Raw genomic sequence first — 27,723 nt, forward strand, 5'->3', positions numbered from 1 at the left:
TAGGGGGCCTGAGGAGGTCGGGTCGGGCCACCCCCCTAAGCAGCAAGGATTGTGGTGAGACTGCACTAATACTGTACGGATATTGTCAGTCAGACTGGATGTACATTTGAACTGTGTTATCATTAGCACTCAGGTAATCCCTTGGTTCGTATCGACAGACATTGTGCCTTATGCTATTGGGAATCCACGTGAGCTGGACATTAGCGATATATTTCCGGTGCTCCACTGGCCCTGCGCTGGTTTTGTATAATTAGATATACTATCGTTAACCCTTTTCCTTTATCCACAGTAGTTCTGATTGTCGAAATACGTGATTTGTAATTTGTGTATTGACATGGCTAAAAATAAATCCACTATGGATAACTATTTGGTTAAAAGGTTTAGCATAATTAACAGTGAAAGAAGGAAATCTTTGGGAAAGGAGATCTCCACAGAAAATGTGTTGCTACCCCTAGATGTTAGTACTATTACTTCTAATGTAGTGGACCCTATAATTGAAGTTCCTTTAATGGAGAATTCAGTATATTCTCCTTTGGATCACGTTGTACAAAGTCAAGCTTCATTGGAGTCCCCCAATGAGCCTGTATCCCTTCCTTCCCCTCCGAAAAGAGCCGTTAGAAAATGTAGGAAGCTCCAAAACAAGCGGGGGAGTGTCCACCATAAGACATTGTCGGACCAATCCCAGAGAAGTATTGTGGTCCATAATGAGACCCCGATCAACAATGGAGACGAGAACTCTGCTCTTATGGGGCACATTACTAAGATGTTCGAGGAAAAATTAGTGCTTATGATCAAGCCTCTTGTGGAGAAAATTGAATTGTTATCAAATGAAGTACTAAGATTGGGTGGCATTTTAGAGAAGATAAAACAGCCCACAAAACTACCTGAGGCACTGATACAACCTGCTCACTCTGTATCGCTGCCTGTAACTGAGGTAGTGAGTTCCTCTAGTTCTACGAGATTATCGCATGCAGCTGGTAGTAATATTCTAACTAATATAGCTCCACCCAGTAGTGAGAGGTTTTGGGCCTTAGTGCAAAAATCACATTCTGTTAATCTTCCACCAGCCTGTGAACCTTATGTCATCGTTCTTTCAAATGTTCCACCCCTAGACCCAGCAACATCTAATTTCCGAGAGGAACCTCACGATTCACTTAAACGGAAATCAGTCGCTTGGCTAAATAAAAATTGTGGTTTTCCTACAAATCTTTCTGACCAAATATTGTCCACTAGACGAGTCCCTTGGATAGGTAATGCAAGGGAAACTTATAAGGGGGATTGTGTCATTATAAACTTTAGACACCCCCAACATGTTGTAACTGTCCTATTAAGAGCAGCATCACTCGTATTGGGGGAGAATGATGTGAGTGTACACCCTTTGGGTTATTTTTATAGTCACTTAGACAGGCCAGCACAAACTATGAACAGGATAAGACCTATGTGTGCCAATAGCTTATCAATTTTTGCAATTCCGATGGAAAATAGATTCGCAGCACTGAGCTCATTAGATTCAAACGATTGACTCCCAAAGGCTGATAAAAAATTTCTAGTACCTGCATTAGATACCCCGTTGAGGGGGACTCATATGAGTAGTGAAGTTTTTGATCTAAAAATCTTAGTAGCACCGAGTCTAATAAATGTGCCAGTAGATGAGCTGCCACACACTGTTGGGACTATTTATGCCCGACAGGGTGAACCAGCTGGAGCGGATATGGTTGTCAAGTCCCAACTAGTACGGTTGGAGGCAATTGTCAATAATACAGATGATCACAAAGTGGAAGTAGTAAATTCCCTAGTCATACCTGAGGATGATACTGTCAGAGAAGCCATTCCATCAGGAACATCCCCATTATTTGTAAAAGATATTCCTAATATTAGGTTGATATCCTGGAACATTGCTGGTCTTTCTAGGAATTTAAAGGACGTAATATGGTGTTCATACACTGAGAATTATGACATTATCCTTCTACAAGAAACTTGGATGATAGAAACCCCCCATAGATTAGGATATAAAACCTTCAGCTCTAAAGCAATACCATCAAATAGAGGAAGGGCATCTGGGGGGTTGGTCATCTGGATTAAAGTTTCCTTGGAAATAGTCGTTACTCAGCTTTCTATTCCCTCTCCTGATTTGTTAGGCCTTAAAATTGTGACAAGAGGGAAAGGAGCTATCTATCTAATAAATATTTACAACAGACCGTACCCATCTAATAAGGAATCAAAGGTGGTAGAAACTTTGGACTCCACTTTAGAAGATCTAGGACAAAACGCTCAGGTACTAGTTTGTGGGGATTTCAATTGTAAATATGAACCTATTCAGGGCCTGTAAAGATTGTTCGATGAACAAGATGCTGCTAATGATATTATGCCCTTGGAGCCCGTAAGATCTGTTAAAAGTTCAATAGCCGCCACACAGATTTTACAGATGACTGTGTCGCATGATTTAAAAGCATGTACTGGCCGTTTTTGTTCTGATAGACCACCAGCTTCTACTTACTTTAAGGGAAATCTTAGGTCACATATAGATTTTGTAATGGCCTCCCGGAACCTATGGGCCTTATTATTCGATTTTAAGGTAGACTCCAGAACGGAGAGTGATCATTTTCCTCTTCAATTATGGCTAGACTCTTTACCTTTCATTTGTAGACCAGATGACGAGGGTTTATTAAACTCTCCGGTCGGGGAATTACAGATATCTAATAACAGGCGTGCTCTAAAATGGTCATATATTTAGGGTAAAAAAGAAGCGTTGACCAACATTTATAATAAATTCAATGAAACTATTGGAGCATCCCAGTTGCCCTTATTAGGCACACAGGGTGTTCTTGAATTACACTATAAGTTGGTCGACGCTTTAACCCCTCTCCTGAGTAAAATATATAAAAAAGATGGAAACAGGAAAAAGGACCCTCTAGAGTCAGAAAACCCATGGTACAATCTAGAATGTAGAACAGCAAAATCAAGGCTGATTCTGGCAGTAAAATCCGGGATTCGAATTGAAATAAAAAGTGCTAGACTGGCCTATTATAAAACTATGGCTCAAGCCAAAAAAGCATGGGATGCTGATCTATGGGAGGATCTATTGAGTGCAGCTAAGCTACACGATCAGAGTACGTTCTGGAATCTAATCGCCAAGGGAAACAAGAAGGGTAATTCGCCAAAGGATATTTTCCTGGATGAAAGTACTTGGTGTGACCATTTTTCCAAGCTTTATTCTAATAGCAGGGATGACTTGCCCCTTGACGATAATGAAACTATTTTAGATAAGAGTACTGTCCCATTATATTTTAGCCTAGAAGAAACTAATCAGGCACTACAAGCTGTTAAAATGGGTAAAGCCCCTGGTCCTGATAAAATCCCCGGTGATTTATTAAAACATGACGTGGAAGTGTGGGGGCCATATATAAATTTCTTAAGTAATTCAATTGTGGCCGGAACACCGATCCCCGAATCATGGAAAGGGGCAGAAATTATAACAATTTTCAAAAAAGGTGATCGCTATGATCCATGTAACTACCGCCCTATTAGTTTAATAGAAATTTTACAAAAAAATTTCACCAGACACATTTTAAATAGGCTTTTAGACTGGATGGAGGAGACAAAGTTACTAACCAAATACCAAGCAGGTTTTAGATCCAAAATCAGCACAGTTGATCAGGTGTTTAGGTTTATGTGCATCTGTTGGAAATATATAAATATTAGGAAGGGCAGCCTTTATGTGGCATTTATGGACTTAAGGGCAGCCTTCGACCTTGTTCCTCGTAACTTGCTGTGGTCCACACTAAGGAAGATGGCGGTCCCAGGTGAGCTACTCAATTAACTTATTAAGTTACACACAGGGAATTATGCCAAAATTAGATGGGGGAAGGCTGGCGAAATATCAAGAGCCATTCCCGTAGATCGAGGCGTGCGCCAAGGTTGCGTGCTAGCCCCTAATCTTTTCTCGCTGTATGTTAATGATATCCCAAGCTTCCTAAAGAACTGTGCTCATGATTCCCCGAAACTAGACGGAGAAGCAGTCACTTCCTTATTATTTGCTGATGATACTATTCTCATTTCTCAGACTCCGAGAGGTTTACAAAATTTGGTTAACTCCTTCCAAAATTACTGTGTGGAGAAGGGGTTAGAAATAAATCCAACTAAAACCAAATATATGGCCATAAATGCCAAAAAAAACCCAAGGAATAATCTGTTCTTAGAGAATCGTAAATTGGAACAAGTAGGAAGTTTTAACTATTTGGGTCTGACGCTGGATAATAATTTGACTTGGAAAGGACAATTGGATAAAAGTACATTATCCCTTAAACAAAACTCACTGCCTATTTTAAAAGTGCATGGCGCCAGCCATTCTAAAGCTATTTCTCCTGCACTTGAGGTATTTAAAGCGAAGGCCCAATCAGCTGCTCTTTATGGTGCTGAGGTATGGGGTTGCTGCAGTACTAATAAATTTGGGAAGGTAGAAAACAATTTTGTACGCAGACTGCTAAAAATACCGTCCAGAACCCCCCTTGTCCCCGTATTTCTTGATATTAATCTCAAAAGAACAGAGTACCTATCATTATTGAGACCACTGTTGTATTGGGTTAGGGTCTGGTCTACCCCTGAGTTGAGCGATTATAAGTGTGGCTTGACTGAACTAATCCAGATTGATGAGCAGTTGAAAACCCCATGGCTAAAGTATATATGCAAGTGGTTTAAGAGACTAGGGCTTTCTCACTTTTGGGAGGCACCTCAGAACATGACTATGTCCTCCAAAAAAATTCTAAAGGATACTTTCTGGTCCTATGTCAACGGTGAGCTAATGCTTGGATCTACGACTGGCATATTGACTCAGAATTTCCTAAATATAAAAGATACACCCAATTTTGAAGAATTTATGGATGAGATTGGCCCCCCTCTAGCAAAATCATTATACTTGCAATTTAGGTATGGGGTCTTAGCGATCAGTGCTTATACATGCAGTTGGGGCGGGGAAAAAGGTTCGGATCTGTGCACCTTCTGTTCCTTAGGGGCAAGGGAAGACGATGTCCATCTACTCTTCTTTTGCCCGGCATATAAGAAACCGAGGCTTCGTTGGATCAAACCCCTTTGCAAACAAGTGGGGGTCAGATCCTATAAAGTAGCAGAGCGTATACTGAAATCTAACACCTCACAATTAGTGGTCTTTGGTATAAGTAGATTCCTATTTAATGTGCATCTTATTAGGAAATGGTCTGGTTATAAATTGTAATGCAAGAAGGGGAACCTACTTATTTCCCTTGCCATATAGCTTAAGACACTTAGTCTTCCTCAGTTTTATTCAGTGTTATTTATTTTTAAAATCTGGCTTTTAATTAATATAATATTCTTATTTATTTTTTTAATATCAGGTATTGCTTAATCATGGAGATAAAACCACTTTTTTCAATTGTATGTAATTGTATATTATGGTCATGCATGCAAAATGTGTTATTTATTGTTGTGTAGGCTTTTATGGCTAATTTGCCGAAATAAAGTATTACTGAACTGAACTGATCTGGTGGATGCAGTGTATTTGAGAGTAGTGGTAGGTAGCGATGATATTTCCATGGTTTGCAAGCCTTGAAAATAGCTCCATCATCACTTCAGGGTTTGCATCATATATACCATGGAATGGCAAACTTCACAAATAAACATTCTTGCAGCACGACAGGTAATTCTGGGATAGGTGGTAGAGGAGTGGGGGCTCTTGCAAACTGCTACGTCAGCGGTAACTTTATCGCTCTTTTCAGAAAGGACCCCAACAAACATGCTATAAATGCTATGTAATTTGATTAGAGGTCTTTGTTGCTGGAATTCATTTGAATGTTTTTTTCTATTGACAATATGATGTGTGTTTTAGATTACACAAAACCATAAAAAGCCATGTTTTTGCTCGAATCTCAAACTAATAATATAAGTCAACCATAAGCCGATAGCAGAAGAGCCAGTTGGAGCAGAGACAAGGGAGAAAAACTCTAGTTGAGTCACACATCAGTATGCCACACAGAACATACACTATCATCAATTATTGTACACTCTTATTGATGATTTTTGTTTTCAGCATAATTTGATGGAAATAAAGTACCGTGCTTTTCCAATATGCGATTTCTTTAAAAACAAGATTTAAAAAGCCAGAACCTATATTTTATTGGTGTTTTGTTTGTTAAAACCAGAAAGGCAGATGACTAACAGTAATGATTAATTTTAGTGCGGTGATTTCATAACAAACCTATAGTGCATCAATTCTTCCAATATATTGTGAGTGTTTACTCTGAGTCCACAGGTTTTCAAATTTATAACAGTTACTTTGCCTCACAGTTCATCCTAAATAGGTAAGGTCAGTTCAATAGAAGATTTTGGGAGATGTACAGCGCATAAATAGGTAATAAATAGGCATAAATAGGCAACAGTCTCAAAAATAGTCAATAACCTTACCGGTACTTTGCTGCTTTCGCTATCGTTTGCCTTCATTCTTTTTTTCTGAAGAAGTTTGGTTTCATATTCTGGCCTCGGGTGTTCCTGACCCAACAAAAACATAAGTAATTAGTGTGGAAAAAGAGCAGAGATGGCTCACTTCAAAAAAGTCAAACACGACAAAGGTACGGTACTCCAGACACGGGTCAAAATCAGTGGTTCAACCATCAGACACAATTAATACACGGTCACGAAAACTGTAGGAAGCAAACACTTGCAGAACACTCATAGGTCTATCTATATGGAAAAATCAACCAAACCTTTATACGTTCCTTGGTGCAGAATTGATGGTGAAAAAGGAGAAAGAACACATTAAAGCTGTTGTGCAGTAGGACATGTACTACAGCTGAAGTCAATCTTTAACAAAAAAAAATAACTATTTATAGTGCTATTTTAAAGTACATAACATATTTTCTGCTGAAAATATGTATGCAAAACTGTAGAGAAATATTTTATCAAATTCTAGAGACTGAATTTCAAATGAATTTAAAACATTTGCAGTTTGTAAAACGAATACAAATGTAAAATCTTGAAGAAACTTTTCATCATAAGCATCACTTTTTATGGCATTATGTTTGACGGTCTACTTAAACTATTATCTTCCAATTGTTCATTTGTTATCTTCTTATCAAAATGATAAGATAATTGCCTGTCTAATTTAATGAGATTAGCACTAATTTCTTAGTCTAATTTCTAAAATCGGGTGTGATGGTTATAGGCAGGAGCTTTTAACAACTGTGCTTAAGATTGGCAGTGTCTTCTCCAAAGCCAGTGTGTTTTTACGTGACTGTAGCATCCATAATGTATTTTATCATTCTAAAAAAGCGATTTTCAAGTCAGTTTGGTGAACTTGCACTAATAAGGCACTCTTGGCCTTAGTAGGGCTTAATGTTGTCCTATTTTCGCTACAGGGTTAAATAATCAACGCCATGGTGTTGCCATGGAAACATAAACAAGTTCCAGGTTTTACCTATAGACTTTCCACAGTTTTTTTCTAAAAAGAGAGAGCTACTGCTTTTTAAAATATTTTAATTTTTTTGAAACAGCCTTTTCCCGTGCCTTTGCATGTAATCTGGAAAATATCCCTTACAAAGACACGCCGGAAACAAAAATAGAACAGACCTCAATGTTGTCTTGATCTCACCTCAGCATAATAATGTTGCTGAGACATCCACTGAGGTATTTTTGACGGTAGCAGACCGGCTGAATGGAAAGTAGGTGAACTCCTCTCCAGGGTTATCCTGTATCATTTCAAATGTCAATGTCGCTGAAAGGACCATTGGTTGCTTTGAGCAAAAGGCCTTAGAATGTTTGATATAAAAATTCGTACAGTTCTCTCTAAAATGAAGTGCATTGATGGGTAAACACACATATATTAACATTCACCAGCTGCTGCTACCTCACCTCAACAACGAAAAATACCTCGATGCACCTAAGGGGGTGACTCGTCGTTAAATAGTATTATTGAAAGTAAACACAGTTCATGAGTACCTGTATCCCCACAAACAATTGTTTTTTGCTGTGGGTGGAAATGGAGGCCTGTCCCCAGCCCTTCATCCAGTTCTTTCCATGGGTAAGGTTTAAGTCTATTCTGTGCAGACTCTGGGTGTGAGGCGTCTCACGTGTAGAGTGTGTCTGAAGGTACCTCCCGGCCCACAAGAGCCAAAAACCATACCACGTTGGTTCGGGGTTACAGAAACGGGGCAAAAGTATTGGCAAAAATAAATGAGATCTGCAAAGAACCCACTGGGCTCTGCCAATGATCCAAACCACTGCGCTGGGGGCAGAAATGGGTCAAGCAGAGCCTGGCCTTAGGCAACCCATTTAGGCAGCACGTGCTGAGCTTGAACCATGACAAATTTCATGTGGATTCTGGGGCATATGTTTGGATTCAATATGTAGGGGGAACAGAAGTCCACCCAGTTCTCACTTTGCATGGCAAGAAGATATAATCACTTGGCTTTGGTGGTAAGCAAACTGGGCATGCATAGAGTCCAGAGACCATAAACACAGGCAATGACCAGTGGGACCTGGGAATAAAAGGACTAGGCAGATGGCATTGCTCCAGTCACACAGATTGTTCCGAGGCCCCTCAGAGCATGTCCAAAGGTCATGCTCTTTCGGTTTTGAGGTACAGAGCCTGAGCAAAGAGACTTTTAAACAGATGGGCACATCCAAAGGCCATGACTGTGATGACAGGATCTGGGCAGAGAGAATCGTCAAATGACATACTGTACACTGAGACAGCGGGGTAAGGCAGAAACCTGTGACTAATAGGCGCTGTGGAAGAGGCACCTTAAATGCAAAACCACAAACTGTTCAGAAGTTTCTGTGGGCAAAGGTACCTGACACAGTAGAAGCCATACTGCAGGCCTTTATCTTAAGATCCCAGCAATGGCACGCAGAGCCGGCTCTGGCATTTGGTGAGCCCCATGCCCTACATCCAGACAAGATAGTGCTTTGCAGAAGACTACACACTCTGAGCAGTTACATTGAGGATGTGGTGTGGCAGGAGGTCTAGCTCTCAGGCCAGAGCTGGCTGCTGGCAATGATTACAGGCTGTACCCAGAAGACTGGCAGTTCAGGCTGCAGTATTCCTCTTAGAGACGAACAGTGCAGGCTTGCAGATGGTTGCTCTCTATGTGTACTGGTGCAGGGGACAAACACGATGGGCTGGAAGTGATTGCTAGTGGTGACGACTTTTGTAAGTAATCCCTTCATCACCTTTTGTGTTTTTAGTGTGATGGCCTAAGTGTAAGGGATATGGCCAAACGTGTATCCTGGTTCTCACTGTGCTGCAGCATTCAAGCTCCACCTCACAGATGAGAGGTAAGAAGACGGAAACCAGACTAGGGCTTGTGTTCCTGTTCAGAGGGGAAAGGTTTAGCAGTTTGGGCTCGACAGTTCCTATGGAGCAGTTGGAAAACGTATTTACATATGGTGGCTCTCGGTCTGCATTGGCACAGTTAGCAAAACAATGATAAACTGGAACCTTGCCCGGGGCAGTGCCTGAGAATTTTGAAAGTATTCCAATATTAGCCTTTTTTACGTGACACCTTAAGCACTTTTTATGTGACACCTAAAGCATACATGGGCCACGTGCCAAACCAAGACTGGTTTGCATATGGCTGACCCCTGTTTGGAGTGGTGAATTGAACTGTGATGCTGATCCAGGCAGTCACCAATAGCAGAGCCATTGGGATGAATTGTACCCATCGACCTTGTGTTGTTCTTTGTGTGGTTGAGGCATCAGGAATCAGGTGCATGGGATGGTAAAATGCCATACATACCCTGTTTCGAAAGAGCACTGTGGTGAGAAGTTAATGGATAGCATTACAAAACCGAAGTCATTGTCAAAACAATGTTTTAAATTTATGAAGCATAAAAACTAAACTAAAAAACCTTTTACTAAAGAAAGGCACAATATGGTTACTATCTAAAGTTTTTTTTTTAAACTGAAATTCCTTAGTTATTGTTAGCTATGCAACCGTAAAGCAGCTTGATGCACTGCTCGTGACTTCAAATATCATTTTTAAAATAGCAGCAGAGCATTGATAGCTACTTCATGTGTGGGGGTTATGCCCCTCGTATACTTCCTTTCTGCCTATGCGAGGGTCAGGCAGTCAGGGTCCTGTCTGAAAGGAACATGCACTACTTGGCATGTCACTTGTTTTCAGGGCTTGACTGCTTCCAACCTAGTATCCGTGGCCAGTTTGGACAGTAGGTCAGCTTTGCCATGACCAAGGGCACCATCAGTGATTGAATGCAGACTGCGCACTCTAGTCCTCACCATCATGCTTTCCTAGGCGGTGTCTCAATCAGCAAAAATGCAACTCCCAACTTGTCATAGAGTGCGATGAATCCACCCCATCCTGTGATCAGGTGGGGCGAGCACTTTGCATGTAACATGCATCATTAGTGATAACAGGTCACAAGATTTAAATAGATATACTGTCCATGCTTCGCTTTATGTGAGTCTTGCACAGTGTATCTGCTCATCAGCTCCAATGTGTTAGTAATATTTATCGTGTAGAGGCCTATTTTGGGATTGATTGCCAAATATTGTTGGCAGGGCATGGAGTAGTCTGGTGGCAAAACCCTGATAACTTTGACTATTCCGAGTGGCTGGGGCGGTCGGGGGCTTGCACAGAGGTCTTGGGCATGGGCTGGTGTTCTGAACGGAGGCATCATTTTCAGACTTAAGACCATGCAGTGTTTGCTGTCCATGACCTGTTGCCCAAGAAGTGCACATATGGTATCCTATCGTCGATGTCATCCTCAGTCAGCGTTATGGTTATGAAGGAAATGTATAAGAGCATTGCTATAAATGGCGGAGGTATAACTGTTATGGAACCTCAACTTGTCTGTCTGATTTGGTAAATTTGCGCATTCAAATGTTCTGAGTCAACACAATTTACATAGGAGAGGCAATACATTCCCATTATGAGAGTTTTCCTTGCGTTTGTTTTCTAACATTGTTAAGTCGCTGCAAGACAATGTTTTCTGTCGTAATGATTCCCTGGAGTCGGCCAGTTGGATCATCTCTGAGGTAGCAGGAGAATCATGGTAAGAGAGACGAGAGGATGGCGGGAAGGAGTGGGAAGGGTACGAAGTAGACCTGGGGAGAGATGGAGGGATAAGGCAGGAACTGAGTGCGAAACACACGGATAGCAAAAATAAGAAAAGAGAGAAAGAAGTGCATCTATGGGTGAGAAGGGAGCCAGCTGACAGCTGGTAGAGTTGAAGCTCTACCTAGTGACAAGTGCAAGTAATTCGCCTGGTTTTCCCTTGCATTCTGCATTTGTAGTATTCATTTTACAATTATAATCACAAGACCCGGAATGTAAAAAAAAACAGGAAAGAATCAGGTACTTACACCTTACATGGGACCATTTGAATTGAAACCTCTAAAAGAAGACAATCAGTGAGAAAGAGGGAGACGGTTCAAGAGGACAGTAAATAAATGAGAGTGATTATATGAGCGGAAAAGGTGATAAGAAAAAGAGAGAGGGGAATGGAGAGAAAGTAAGACAAGGAGGATGATGGAAGACTACAGTGAGGTTAAGTAGATAGATAGATACACAGACAGACAGACAGACAGACAGACAGACAGACAGACAGACAGACAGACAGATAGATAGATAGATAGATAGATAGATAGATAGATAGATAGATAGATAGATAGATAGATAGATAGATAGATAGATAGATAGATAGATAGATGCCATCGCATCAGACAGAAGACCTCTGATCACTTCGCTGATGATGTGACCCATCACCATCAACATCACTGAAGACACGAATAATTCTGCTTTTCTGTATTTATTTATTGACTTGTAGGAATCCAGGCTTGTTTACTTACGTGTATTGTTGGACATGCCAGGCTTAGGGTTGTCTTTCCCTAAATGTTTTGCCTCCCCCATTCATTTTTTTGCTGATCTCTTTTTTTCTGGCCTTAGGACTCTGCACACCTCACCACTGCTAACCAGTGGTAAAGTGCATGTGCTCACTCCTTAAAATATGGTAACATTGGTATATATTGTTTACCACAAGAAGCCGCTCCTAGTGTGATAACCCTTCCTTGTGGTAAACAGTTGTAGTGGAGGCTGCCAGCTCCTAGAACCCCTGTGCCTCTAGTTCCCTCCTCCACAGATCCAGTGGAGACTTTGTGTGTGCTAACATTGGTATATACCCAATTGGCATATTTAATTTACTTTCAAGTCCCTAGTATAGTGGTACTACATGTGCCCAGGGCCTGTAAATGAAATACTACCTCCACAGATTGTGTCACTCACTTATGAAGCCCTGTAAACATGCTTCAGGCCTGACATTGCCGACTGGTTGTGCAGTTTTAAACCTGCTATTTTAACCTGGTAAAATAAGCCTTTTTGCCAGGTCCAAACTTTCCTTTTTAAAACAAATGTCACCCCGAGAGTTGGCCCTGGACAGCCCTGAGCGCAGGGTGAATTGTATTTAAAAAGTTCGACATGTCCTTTTAAGTTGTAATCAAACGCTATTAGATTCATTTTTTACTACTGCAAGGCCTACCTCTCCCATAAGGTAGCATTGTAGTTACCTTATTACATCTTATAAGTGCAATTTCCAAATGGGAACAGGTAACCAGTTCATGTTTGGTGTCTCTGGATTGGAACTTAAAACCTACCTTAGAGTGAAGTCAGATTTTGAATTATAATTTTGAAACATGCCACTTTTAATAAGTTGGCATTTTTCTGCCTTAGCCTGTCAGTGCCTGTAGCCTGTACTTGGGTCACGTGAATGGTTGTAGCTTGCAGTTTTGCTTTGTGTATTTCTCTTAGAGGACCGCACACAATAGGCAGCTTAGTTGTGCATGCATGGGCCATCACTGGCAGGATGGGAGGGAGGAGCTGGGCACAGCCCCACTTACACTTGAATAGGCTGTGTCCTGTCTCCACACAAAATGTTGCATATCCCTGTAGTTCGTCTGGAGCCAGGACAGGAAAGGCATGATGCCAGGGGAATTCACAGGTAAACCTTTTGAAGCTCCTCCCCTACGTCAAAGGCACATCTGGGTCTGGGTATAAATACTGAACCTCAAACACCACCACTTCTGTACCTGTTTATACTCCACCAGGAAGGACAGCTGAGCTGCTGAAGGACTGCCACACTGCCAGACTACTGCTGTGCTGTGCTGCTGTCTTGCTGTGTTGACCTGCTGCCTTCTGGTCTGAGTGAGAAGGACTGGACCTGCATCCCTCAAACCCAGAACCCCAGAGTGACTTCAAGGGCTAATTGGCTGGCCTCCCGACTTGAAACTCAGGGCTATAAGGCTACAACAGCCTTGCTCCTGCACCTGGACTCTGCCATCCGTGAGTCTACCCTGCCAAGTGGTGTCACACCAGTCCTGGACTCTTGGTAGTGGGCTTAAAGTGCTTTGCCAGCCTCTGTGGTCCAGCGGAACCAGCGCCTCTCCTCTGCTGTGCAGCGCAACCACGTCCAGAACTGCTGCATCACCCCTGCTGCATGGATCAGAACTATCACAACCACCTGCACTGCATTGCAGCCCATCGCTGCATCGGAACTGCTGCAATGCAACAAATCCTCGGTGAAGGCCCTCACATCCCTCATCGACATCAGCTTCGAAGACGATAATGGACTCCATATCGGAGCCTCCCAGCTCCTCAGAACTACACATTGCCGCGACTGCACTGTGTATCCTCGACACTGGACTTCGTATTGCATGCCCTCGCCAATGGGCTCTTCAACAATGATGCAGCAGGACCTTGCTCTGCTGCCTCGCCGCATCTCCGAACCGATGTGTCACTTCAGCTGTGGGACGCATCATTGCAGTGTATCCTCACAATGCTTCACAAATCAAGATTTAAGATAATCTGTTCAGTGGGCCTAACAGGGTTCCTGTAGCCTGCCTGTGCTCCATCGCAGTTAGCTTGAACTTGTGACTTTATTCCGGCCCAGCGCGACCAATTATCCTCAGTAGGCACTTTACGGCTTTTGGCCCTATTTTTCCAAAAAATACTACATTTAATATCTCCAGTTCTAATGATTGGCTTTTTGCTGTTTTGGTCTTGCTTTATTTATTTTAAATTACTCTATTTTTCTAACTCTGTTGTGGGCTCCTTTTGTACTGTGTTTGCTCTTGTGTTGTTTTTTTAAGTGTTGTACAAATATTTTACACATTGCCTCTGAGTTAGACCTGACTGCTTTGTGCCAATCTACCCAAGGGTTGAGCACAGGTTAATTTAGGGTTTGCTTGTTACTTCATCCTGAGAAGATTCGTAGTTGCTGCTTTAGAAGTCTTTCAACCCCGTCAACCAGCAGCCCAATGTCTTCCATTTCAGGGACATCTGCTTGTTGAATAGGTACAACAGTCTACCAATGAGAAGGCGTGTGAAAGAGATACATTTTGCTAATGAGCATAAGTACAAGAATGTGTATTCTTTAAGTGAATTATTGGCATCAGTAGTGACATACATATATTTGCTAACACATCAAACAGCAAAATATAATTGCCATCATCAATGAAACCTCTAATATCAAACTACTGCTGCACTAATAGCTCCTGCTGACTTCTCTGCCATCCTTATTTCTTTGCTGACTCAAGGTAAGAAAAGGAAGAATGGGTGTTGTAAGAAATTGGATTATTTGTTGAAGAAGATGGGAGCCCACATAAAAGAATAATCTCAATCCTTGACAGAGTGAACCACAAAAGTCACGAATGAACATACAGTTATAAAACAAGAAAAATCTCAAACCAATTTAGAAACATAGAGGATATTATACAATAACACCAAAATGACAAAACTCCAATCAGTAAAACTTGAGAAATTAGATTTTAAAGATTAAGGTAAAAATATCACCAAATGCGTGAAGTGCCAACTGCGGGTATCTGGTTGCGCAGCACCGTGACAAAGTCACATGTTCAGGCTGAACACAATGGCGTATAGGCTGGGTATGGGGCCAGGTTTGGCCTGCTGGGAGCTGTACATTCTGTCCTTGGTGCAGAGCTGTTTGGTGCTGCAATGCAAGGTTCTGCATAGGGTCCATTGAAACTAGTGATCAGGTGCTTCTTGGTGCTGTGTTGCCAGGCTCTGCGTTAGGTCCATTGAAGCCAACGATCAGTAGGTGCGCGGTTTTACGATTCAAGTCTCTCCATCAATCTGTAACTGCTTGGTACTCTGATGCAAGGCTCTGTTTCAGTTCTGGTGAAGCGTCCGATCAGGAGCAGAGTGGTGTTTTGATGTGTAGCCCTGCGTGCTCTGCGCGGCTCAGCATTGGATACGATGAAACCTTAACTATAGGGACAAGGAAGAACTACACTCCAACTCCAGTGAAGGGTACAGTACCTTGAGGACAGTGCTTGGGGTAAGGACTCACTCCCACAGAATCTATAAGAGGGGCCCAGGTCAGGTACTTTTGAGTCTGGTCGTATGGAAAGCAGGAAATGCCTCTAAAAGCTGGTTAAGTCCCTGTTGCTCAAACAGCAGGTCAGCCAACCGGCCCTTGGAGTCACGTCTGGGGTTCTGGGTTGAAGGCTTCAATCACTTAATTTCCCCATACCTACCAAAGATGAATGTGTCCTTGTGTAATGTATCTTGTGCTCATGTAAAGTGCTCCAATACCTTTGGGTTGAATTTGTGCTATATAAAACTTCAAAAAACTTCATATGTTCTGTCTTCCTTCTTCAGACAGAACGGCATTGCTTTTTCTGGGTGCAGCTCCTTAGGCTACTCTTTGAAGTGCAATCCGGGCTGGGGCACAGCTCCTCATTGGCCATCATGTCAGGAAGAAAGGGGATTTGTGCCATTCCGTGTTTTTCGTTTCGCTGAGTCTGAGTGCGAGAATGCGACAAGCAGCGAGGAGCGGGACCGGGAGCAGGACGCCACACCCACGGGAACACCGAGAACAGCATTGCCGCATTGCCTCAGCTGCAACCAAGAACACCACAGTTGGTCCCAGTTCTTATTCCCACAAAAGCCCGCCTCAGCTCCGGGTTTCGGCCCGGATTTTGGTTCAGTCCGTACTTCTCCTTCGCAGCCCAGCCCAGCTCAGAAGCTTTGCTGAGGGTGGGGTGGGATGCGGGCTGAGCGCGGCCGTGTGCTGTGCTCCAGGCTGTGCTCCAGGGGGTCCTGTCCCGGAGGTTTTGGGCTGTGATTCTGGCGCCTGAAGTTGCAGAGGTAAAGGAGGTAAAGGCGGAGCTGCAAGGTGCAGGGAGCAAGGAGCCGCACAGCAAGAAGCCACATTGTGAGCCGTCGATTGCTGTTTTCCTGTTACAAGGAGCCGCTGCAGCAGCAGCAGAATCAGCGGTAAAGGACCTTGAGTTGCCGGTTCCTGGTTTCTGCTGACTTTACCTACAGTTTGATGGGTTTGCTGGGCCCGACCCCCCTGACAGCAGCCCAGGCCTGAGCGAACGACGCAAAGTCGGGAGGCAGTGGAGTGGTGGAGCGGTGGTGTGGAGGTGTGAGGAGCAGAGGAGTGAGGGGCAATATCTGTAATTTAGGCGCAGTAAATTAGTCAGTCTCCCGCTCCCATTCCCACCCTTCCCCTTAGCCCTTAGCAGGTTGTTTCTCAAAAAGAAGGGCAGTGTTGAGAGCCGCACAGTGCAGAGTGCCAAGGAATTTTAAAGGAAGGCTAGCACTGAGGAGGCACAGAGCTCGGAGTGTTCAGAGTACTGTTCTCTGTCATTTTTCACCTTCTTCGCTTTTACCCTCCTCTTTTTTGTTTGGGGGGGGTCCTGGGAGAGCACCTGAGCACCTGGGCATGGTGGCTTTATAGCATTTATATTATTCACAGAGGCAGAAACTCTGACTGCAGGAGCCATACTATTGGCACAATTTTGGAAGTTCCAAAAGGTTGAGCGGGCTCAGTCCTGGGCTACATCTTGCGTCACTAGTGCAAAGTTCCTATCAGAATGGAGGCTGACTTGAGACTGGAGGCCTTGAGATTTGAGGCTAAAGCTGCTGGACTCTTTTGCCATCTTATGCCACTGTATGTACCTTGTGTTTACCTCACAATATCTATGACTCTGCAATTTGTGCCCAGAAAAAGTAAATAGCAGTAGTGGGCAGTGATCAGTAGCAGCCAGCACCTTTTTGTGGGGACATTATTGAAAGGGAAATGTGCTTGCATGCAGATTTCCGCAGTGCCATTTGTCTTTTACCTTTGTCTTTTGTCCCCCTGTCCCCTTGTCCCTCTGTCATATGGTTTGGTGATTTGATGACATTGGAACTTTCTTATTTTATCGTTATTTGTTATATCTGTTTTTTATATCTATAGCTACTTTTTGCTACTTATGGTGTAACACCCTATCCTTTGTCCCTTGATTTATTTGATCCCTTTGATACCTCTGTCCTTTGCCCTTGGACCCCATATTGCTAAACAAAAAAGCAAAGAAAGGACATTTTCAGCTCCAATTGTAGTAGAGAGAGCGATGTTTGTTCCGGGCCAAATATCGAGGGACTGTAACTGTAACTAAGTCTGTGACAAATCTATAAGAGTATACAAGAATAAGTCTACAACAATATATAATTAATATAATAGATAAGATTACGTAGTGCACTTTTTGTACAGGCCTTAAATAAAATAAAACTTAGGTCAGGATGATTACTTGTGGGTAGGACCTGTGCAAAAACTAAATCAAATCCCTTATGTAACAAGGATGTCTCTGGAATGTTGTCAAAAGGAAAAACTCAACTATTTAGTCTATGGGAAAGGGGAAAGGAAAAAACTCCAAGTTGGATCAAATACCGCAACTATTGGGAATGGGGGAGAAAATGTGATTGGGAATGGGAATGATGGTGAAATGGTAAATACTGTTAATAATGTCCTGGATATGGTTGAGGTTGTAGAATCACACACTACTGGTAGTAAGCATAGAGGAGGAGAATCCCTAGAATCCCTGAGGCATCCAGTACGGTGCCCTGAGGACCAAACTGGCTCTCCAGCCCTCCAGGTATCCTTTGGATCTACTATACCATCTCTTGAAACAGCAGATGTAATTCCACACAGAACACCATACACACTTCGCGGAATCTTAGAAGAGCCCCTTGGTCCCTATGCAGTAGAGGATGTCCAAAATAAAGATTTTAATCTCCCCGAATTAGATTTAGAACTCTGCAGGAGGTATATTTCTCATAATACTAGCAAGATTAAAGAACTAGCAAATGCTCCAACAATAACAGTTCCTGTAGGACTAAAATTACTCAGTAGTACTTCATCCAATAAATCAAATTATTCTCTTGTGCATTCACACCCCTCTCTGACCCCTGATCTAAATGTCAGTAATACCCAATCCAGTCAAATTATGAGGAAGGATATAATAGTCTCGGATTCACTAGTATCCTTAGAACATCTATTATCCTCTATCCTAACGCTTCTTGAAAAATTTGTAGGAGGTTCAGACTGTGTGTTGGAAACCGTAACTCAAATATTAAAGATATTGTTAAAAAGTAATCAGGAGAGGGAGGTTAGTTCAAGAATAGATACTAAACAAATAGAAGCGGAAGTAAAGGTAGAAGAGGTTCTGGTGAATATACTTGAGAATGCTAGTAGCCACCCAACCTATACTGCTCATGATGGCAATCCCCAAATTGACAAGCAAATGAATAAAGCGGCGATGTTAGAGAAGACCCCTGATCCTTTACCTGAACCCATACAGGTTATCTATGATTCAGTTAAAGAAGTAAAAGGCTCGTTGGGCTCAGCGAAAATGATAGACAAGGAAGTATTCCCTATTTTCAAAACCCAGTTAAGTGATGAGAAAGAAAATGTCTTAGGATCTTTACACTTGGAAAAAAATGGGAGAAATGGGAAAAAGGAAAAGAATAAAGGGAAAATGATGATATTAACATGAAGATTCTCAAAAAAGAAGCAAAGGAGAATTTGCCTTTAAGAAAACATCGAGGCCTCAATTAGTAAGGAAACTTCCTCCCAGACGCCGCAAAATACATCACAAGATATGAAGCAGAAAGATGAAGTTGATCTTGTGAACTCAGAGAAGAAAGATCTAACAACGGAGTTAATGATGGCCTATGAGGCCTCCCCCTCGAATATTGCATACCACATAAGAGATTCTGATAATATTGTAACAGAGGGGTCTCCATTACTTATAAAAGCGGAGCAGTCGAGGCCTGATAACCCTCTCCCATCAGTACTTAATCCCTTGGCTGTACCCTTCTCTGACATTGTAAAAATGAGAGGTAAACCAGAGATAACTGAGGTTGAACGCATCTGGGAAAGTATGGACTCACTCCAGTTAGACATTATTCCTCTGTTTGATACAGATTTAATATTAAATAGGACTTCGCTTCTTAAATGTCTCCTGAAGATTGAAAGTTTGAAACTTATACAAAGTAGTGATATAAGTTTAGTCTCCATCTTAAAAACAGAAGTTGGTTATAAGTCGAGGGTAAGGTTTAATTCCAAAATTATTGCAAACCTTATATTACAATGGTCAGAAGGCCTACAAAGTAGGGGGATTGATGTCATTCCATTCTCTGAGAAATCCCGAAATAGAGCCCTCGACAATAGGTTTTTGTCAACTCACTTACTTTCAGACAGTAGAGATTGCTCGTATGAAACAGAGGAATTAGAAATCTGTATTATAAAAAATGGCAGACAAGTGAAACTCAAAGATTCCACCCCCTTTTCCTTTAAACAGAACTCCAAAGAAGAGAGTCAAAAATGGAACTGGTTACCTGGTGTTCTATCTAGCAGATCCAATATTAAACATTCACAACAGCCATCCCTCTAGCAATGAATTAAAAATAATATCTTGGAATGTTGCAGGAATAAAGAATATTAGGGTGAAGTTACAATACTTATGCGCATTGGATGCAAATGTGATTTGTCTTCAGGAGACCTGGTGTATAGAGGAACTGCTATGTAAGGATTATTTTACTTTAGATTGCAAAGCAACCCCGTCCAGGAGAGGACATGCAAAGGGAGGGGTGGCCTGTTTACTATCAAATAAGATAAAATGGAATTATGATTACTATAAAGATCCTAGTAATCTTTTTTAGCAATAACATTGTATAATCCTGATAATAATGTAAAACGCCCATCATTGATGTTGATAAATGCTTATATTCCACCAGATGCCTCTCACAATGTACTCTTAAAGACATTTTTTTCCTACATTAAGAAAGTTAATGATATAGAACTTCCCCCTCATATAATCTTGGTAGGGGATCTGAATTGTAAAATCTCTAACTCTACTTTGAATATATTCTGAAATAAAGAAAAAGAAGAATCTCTGCAGATTCCACAAGCGCTCTTTCCACAAAATATTAGAACAAATAAGAGAGGGAAAATGCTTATTGATTAATTAACAAAGATTGATGTCATTATATCAAATGGAAGATTGCCTTTGGATACACCGGTCACCTTTACTTGTAAAACTTATAGTGGAGAATCTATTTGAGACTATGTGGTAGTGGGAAGTACCTCCTTCTTCTTATTGAAAGATCTAAAGGTCTTTAATTCTCCCTATAGTGACCACAAATTACTAACTCTTACCGTAAATCTAAATTTATCTTCGAACGATCCATGGCAACTAAACGGTGAATCTGTTAGTTTTGCTAAGAAAACAGGGAGATGTCATTGGATAACAAAGCCATCTTGGGCCTGGACAGTGTTCTAGAGGCCACTGTAGAGAACTTGTCTAGTTGGAATGAAATAGAAATTGCCAGTTTTAATGCATTTATGATTAAAGCGATAGAAATTGTACTAAAGTAGTCCCCAGACAACTCCTGCCGCTTAATCTTGAAATAAATTAATTAATTAGGGAACAGTACTTGAGTTACTCCTCTGAAAGATATCATAGAATATTACTTTTAAAAAGGAGGAGGACTAGGGTAATGGTTAAGTTAAGAAAAGAGAGGGAAGATAACATCTGGATTAAACTGAGAGTAGCAGCGTTTAAAGGCCAAGTAAGAACGTTTTGGTCTCTTATCGGGGAGGGATGTGGAGCTAGATTTCGACCACTCCCCGTTGCCATTGAGGAGCATAAATGGGTTAGCTTTATTCAGGATTTATATGCAGGTAATGCAATGGCAATTAATTATACCGCACTAAAGGAAGACCCCTCATTGTATGGATCGCCGTCTGAAAAAGAAATTGAAATGGCGATCAAGGGGATGCGATCCTCCGGAGCAATGGGCCCCGATGAATTACCAATTACAAAATAGTACACAAAATAGTACACAGTGGAGTAAAATTCTTTACCCGGTGTTTAATTATTGCTACGCAAATAAAATGGTTCACCCGTCTTGGAAGGGGAGTATATTAGTCCCCCTGTTTAAGAAAGGAGATCAAGATGCCCCACACAACTACCGTCAAATTGCACTTCTTGACGCAGTGGGTAAGGTTTTTGCTAAATGCCTCTTGATCCAAATTAATGATTGGGTGGATGCGGGTAAAATTTTACCATTTGAACAAACCGGGTTTAGGACAAAGCATGGAACTATTAATAACCTAACTGCACTACAGGTAGTAAACGAAAAATATGTTAAAGTTAGAGGAGGAAGAGTGTACACAGCCTTTATAGACTTCTCCACAGCATTTGATAAAGTAGATCGTCTCCTGCTTTGGAGAAAACTGTCGGACCTGGGTATGCCAGCCATCCTCTTGGAGTTAGTACGTGCTCTTCATACAGACACTTGGTGGAGAGTTTTAATGGGAGGGGAAAGAGGTCGCTCCCAAACCATCCCTACTGCAAATGTCCTAAAACAAGGATTTTTATTGGCTCCTCTACTTTTCTCCCTATATTTATCTGACCTTCCTTACGCTCTGTCTCAAAGCGTGGGCGTCGCCCCATTACTGGGGTAAAACCGATTGCTTGTTTACTTTATGCTGACGACATATTAATATTAGATCTAACGCCTAGGGGATTAAATAGTCGTCTGCAGGCACTACATAAATTTGCAGAGGCCCACTATTTAAAGATTAATGTATCTAAAAGTAAAATAATGTGCATGCACGGAAGAAAAAAGTTGCAGTATGGGAATATTGCTTGGTCTTTAGGTGGCCCAAAACTGGAACTTGAAAGTGTGTGGCAAACTAAGTGACAAAGCCCATATAGAAAATAACATCTATAAAGCTACTACACAGGGGAAAAGCTTGGGCTCCCTCGATAGATTTACTGGAAAAAGACACTTTGCACTTCTATTAGAGGTATTTCGTGCAGAAATTCCTGCTTCCCTGTTGTATGGTATTGAATTAGTTGATATAGAAAAATTGGGTTTTCTAAATACAACAGAAGGCAAAATTTTAAGGAACCTAGCCTCGGTCAACTCTGCTTGCCCCGTGGCTGCACTAAGGTTAGAATTTGGTTTAAGAAGTAGTTGAGTACAGGGTCTTGCAGCGATAGTGTGATGGGTTACAAGCCTGGTAAAGGGTGATCCTGGCACACTAAGATTTTTAATTCAGAAAGAAATATTGGAAAGTTTAAAGGAGCAGTCTTTAATTGTTAAAATTTTTAGAATTGTGGTTGACTTCCTACAACTGGATGAATCCGTACTTTTCACCCTATCGCCATATCAATTAAGGGCCACTTTGAAGCAGGCCACTTGGAAATTAAGTTTCACCAGGGATAGGGAAGCTTGTATTTTAAAGAGAGGTACTCACCCGGCCATAGACTCCTGTGTGATAAATAAAGTACAGGCTTATATCTCTTGGATCCTGCCCCATGGAGTGCGCCACTTTTGGCTATTATTGAGGCAGGGTATGCTCCCTTTAAACAATGTACTATCTAAATGGTATGGTTCTTCTCCGATTTGTTTCATCCATTTACAAAAAAAAAGTATATATGATTTCTCTGCTGGATTCTTTGAGATCTCTGCCCCTTCGAGGGTGGTAAATAACCAATTGTTGTTTATACGGTATTTGCTTCCAGGTCCTTTTACGCATTCTGGGAATACCCCATTAGTATATGATGGTACCTTTGAGCAGGTAATTGCCAGCGAGGGGTTTGTTATTCCGAGTGTACTTCATTTCATCCATTTAAAAAAAAGTTTATGTGATTTCTCTGATGGATTCTTTGAGATCTCTGCCCCTTCGAGGGTGGTAAATAAGATACATCAGGATCAATTGTTGTTAATACTGTATTTGCTCACAGGTCATTTGACGCATTCTGGGAATACCCCATTAGTATATAATGGAAATTTTTTAAAGTGTCATTTTCATAATACTAATTCACAATGCGACTTCACTGTTGGGTTGGATTTTAAATTCCTATTACAATGAGTCCTTGAATCCTTTAACTAGCTAGTCCAAACTGTAGTTATGCATTATTCGGTGTCATAAAGTAGCTTAGTGCTTTCTATTGGAGAAACACACTTGCCATAGTGAAAAATGACTTTAAAGGGTTTTCACCACCAGGACATGTAAAACTTTAAATATACATATCCTATGCCTGTAATTCAGGCTACTTGCCCTAGGCTTTAGGGCCTACCTTATGGGGGACTTCTAAGTGTTGGAATGGAAGGTTTAGGCCTTGCAAAAGCTTTATTTTGCCAGGTCGAAATGGCAGTTTAAGATTGCGGACACAGACTGCAATAGAAATGCTACTCCGGAGGGTGACACAATAGGTGCTGCAGTCCACCAGTAGTATTTATTTACTGGCCCTGGGTACTGGTAGTACCTTATACTGGGAACTTACAAGTAAATTAAATATGTCAACCAGGTGCATCCAATGTTACCATGTTTAAAAAGGAGAGCACAAGTACTTTACCACTGGTTAGCAAGGGCAAAATCCCAATGCCAACAAAATGGGTTCCGCAACAGAAGGCAAAAATGTGGGGGAATACATGCAAAGAATGGGCATCACACCTTACCCACCATCTTCCTCTGCCTCATGCTGGTAAACTTACGAAGTCGAAGCAATTTGCTAGTTGGCAAGTAGTAACATTGAGTAAGGGGATGGTGTGAGAACGTTGGCCGCAATGGGCAGTTCAACCAACTATGAAAGCGTTTCTAAGAAATAGAGCGTTGAGGTGAGGGCACTGCACAATAGCAAGTTGTTTTGTTGGTGGGAGCTCTCAATGAGTTAACAGGGGAATGGACCATCCGTGGTGAAATGGTCGGGCCGATTTGTGCGATGGCAGTTAGTTGTGTGGCGTGATGGCGGCGATACTAGACTTCACCTCAATGCTCTATTTCATTATGGCCAACGTTCTCTCGCCATCCCCTTACTTCATGTTACTACTTGCCAACTAGCAAATTGCTTCGACTTCGCAAACCCTCCTGCGAATAATTAAGGCTCCTTGACCTTATGGCTTGTATTTAATTGTCCTGATGATGATCCTAATATTGTTGTAAAGGATCGAAACGTCGTCAACTTGTTTGTACACTGTGTACACAATCAGTTGTTAATCTAGTGTAACGGTTGTTGTCTTTATTGCTTGTTCAATTTATTGCATCACATACAAGCCTCCCTGCCCTGCCTATGTGTTTTGTTTATCCTATATGTTATGTTTTTGTCTTCTTATTGTGTGGAACGCAGGACTGTAACTTTGTTCTTGTTTGAACTCTAATATCATTATATATTAAAACTGACTGTCCGGCTGGACAGTATTAATATAGTACTGATTCTAGTCTATATTTATTGTTCATTTGCATTGGCCCCTGTTCAAGGACCACTGTTCTTATAAAAAAAAATGAAAATACAGCATGTCTCTTAATCAATGCGTTTCCAGAGCATACTGTCTATTCTCCATTTGACTTCCAGAGTATACAGTGTATCCCCCAAGACCAACTTCCATACTTTCCCACACTTCCCTGCCACCACACGATTATGAATATAAGACACAGGAGTAAACCCATGAACCCATTTGAGACCGGGGGGAGTATATAACAAAAACAAGTGTCTCAACCAGTAACCATTAGGAAAGGCAATTTACAAAGGTGTATAAATCCCTTCCACCAGTGATTTATACACCTTTGTAAATTGCATTTGCTAATGGTTACCGGTTGAGACACTGTTGTTTTTGTTATACCACACTATTATGGGCACACAGAAAATCAGCAGGTGTTTCTCTTTTTTCATTTGTTTTTCCATGGCATCACAAACAAATCTTACATTTCCGGAAAGCAATAAATAAAACAAAATCATTAATTCCACCTGTTTTGCCTCATCAAAATGTAATCTCGCTACTACTCAGTTCCACTAGTGTATGTACAGCCCACTTCATGGAGAAATACTGGAATTTTTAATATTATAAGACATCTAAAACGGAAAATATTCACACATAAAATATTTGCCTGAACTAATCCAGATTTAAATTTCTTATTGTTTGACCTGGCTTGTCCAGCGGGTTTATCCTCAGACTTTTTGCTTTTTGGTCTCCTGTTTTGGACCCTGTTTTGATTGGTTTTATGACTCTGGGGACTTTACCACTGCTGATCAGTGCTAAAGTGCATATGCTCTCCCTTTAAATTGTTATGCTGGATTGCTGATTCCAAGGTTGGCATATTTGATTGACTGGTAAGTCCCTAGTACAGTGCAATGTGTGTGCCCGGGGCCTTTAAATCAAATGCTGCTAGTGCGCCTACAGCACTGATTGTGCCCCCCCACATGAGCAGACTGTAAATGTAACTTAGACCTGCCATTGCAGTATCTATGTGCAGTTTGGTACTGCCATGTCGATCTGGCTAGTCCACCCACTTGCCAGGCCCTAACCTTCCCTTTTTTAACATGTGAGTCACCCCTAAGGTAGGCTCTAGGTAACCCTGTGGGCAGGGTGCATTGTTTGTGAAAGGTGGGACATGCCCTGATGTGTGTGGCATGTCATGATAGTGAAGTACAGTGTATTTCGTGTTTTAACTATTCAAAGGCTATCTGTCCCATAGGATATAATTTGAGTTTATTTATGACATCTCATAAATATAACTTCTCATTGGGACAAGATAGGAAGAGGAAGTTTGGTATGCCTGAACTCAGGATATACAAAAATGCATCTTTTAGTAAAGATACATTTTATATTGTGTGTTTGAAAATACCACATTTAGAAAGTGGGTATGTTCTTGCTTAGTCAACCTGTGTGCCTCTGCTGGTTTGTGTATTGACTGTCTGGCTTTTGAATGACAGGGGCTGTGAATGTTCCATCTCTCAGATGGCCACCAGGGGTGGGGAACTTGATGTGTGTCATGCCTTTCTTAGATGAGTCGGGCTGTGATGAATAGACATGGGCTGCATTTAGAGTAGGGCACCAGAGAGGACAGAACTGGTTTTGGCTGGGCAAAGAGCTTATTTGCCATCAGAGAACAAAATCATTTGTGCTATAAAAAGTGTGGCCCAGACCCCTGAACTTTAGATGATCATTGCTGAACTAAGGAATGTGCCAGGAAGAAGGACCAGGAAAGCTGGAGGAGGAGTACTGCTCCTGCGCTGTGTGCTGTTGGGGTTGGCTTGCAGTGGTTGCTTCTGTCTTGGGTAGGGAAAGGACTGGACTGTGCTTTCATCATCCTGCTGCTAGAGTTTTCTCCAAGGGCTTGAAGTAGAGCTTCCTGCTGTTGGAAGTCTCAGGGATAGAAAACACTTCAGAAATACTTCTGGAACTCAAGAGGAACCTTTACCAAGGAGCGGAGCTGGAAAAACTGAAGGAGAAGTACCGCCCCTTTGCTGTGGGCTGTCTGGGGTTGGCCTGCAGTGGCTGTGTCTGACAACAAAAGGACAAGGACTTTCTGTGGGCTGTGTCCCCTGCTTGAAGAAGATCTCCAAGGGCTTGAAGTAGAGCTTGCCTCCTGTTTTGAACGCTCAGGAATACAAAGACTTCACCAGAGCTCGCCTTAACTTCCTTGCTGGGAGTTTTGACCTGCTAAGAGGTGCCTTCTGATGTGTTGGACCTCTGGAGGTTATTTGCTGCTGGGAGCTGGAAAAGTAACGCAACTTCAAGAAGCATGACTCACCTGCACCTGTTTCTGATGCATCGCCGAAGAAATCGATGCACCACCTGCCGTGGCTCGAGAAATCGATGCACGCCGAATCCCGTGCACCGTTTTTTCCGAAGTCCGAGATCTCTGCATCGATTCCAACGCAGAACCTGATGTGCGGATGCAGGAACCAATGCATCAAGGGTTGCGGCTGGTGAGAAGAACGCAGTGTCGTCGCCCCCGCAGCATCGAGAACTGACGCATCCCTGATCCTCACGCATCGCATCTGGGTGCTACGCTGGCAATGACACCGGGCTCACAGTAAGAAACCGACGCATCACCTCCCCTTCAGTAAGGAACCGAGGCATCACTGCCCCTGCGTGGCAGTAAGGGACCGACACATCAAATCCCCTGAAGTAAGGAACAGACGCATCACATTCCCTGGGCATAAGAAACCAATGCATCACCTTCCCTGTGACAGTTTTTATTTGTGTGTGCGACCCATCCAAGGTACTTTTTGTGAAAAGTATAGCATCTGCAATTTGCTTTGAACAGAACTATTTTTACCTTTTAAAAGTCATATTTTGATTACTGTAGTATTGATTTTTGTAATTTTGGTCTTGTTTGGTTTAGATAAAGATTACTTATTTTTATAAACTGGTGTGGATGTCCATTTGTAGTGTTTTCACTGTATTACTGTATGTGTCTACAAATTATTTACACACTGCCTCTGAGATAAGCCTGCCTGCTCGTGCCAAGCTACCAAGGGGGTGAGCAGGGGTCATTTTAGAAGTGTAGCCCCCTTACCCAGACTAGGAAGATGGGTCCCTATTTGGACAAATGTGCAAACCTTTGCCAAATTGAGACCTCTATTTTTAACAC

At 41.9% G+C, this 27,723-nt stretch overlaps 1 protein-coding gene across 2 annotated transcripts in view; it reads right to left on the reverse strand.

Annotated features, from left to right (window-relative positions):
• Positions 1-27,723, reverse strand: part of ANO2 (anoctamin 2) — a 1,601,761-nt gene that overhangs the window by 521,070 nt on the left and 1,052,968 nt on the right. For both annotated transcript variants that reach the window (XM_085652609.1, XM_085652610.1), the window contains one exon: positions 6,436-6,519. In XM_085652609.1, the coding sequence (XP_085508735.1) occupies positions 6,436-6,519 (84 nt within the window). The remainder of the gene's footprint in view (positions 1-6,435; positions 6,520-27,723) is intronic.

The sequence above is a fragment of the Triturus cristatus genome, chromosome 4_1, assembly GCF_964204655.1.
Source record: "Triturus cristatus chromosome 4_1, aTriCri1.1, whole genome shotgun sequence".
Classification (NCBI taxonomy): domain Eukaryota; kingdom Metazoa; phylum Chordata; class Amphibia; order Caudata; family Salamandridae; genus Triturus; species Triturus cristatus.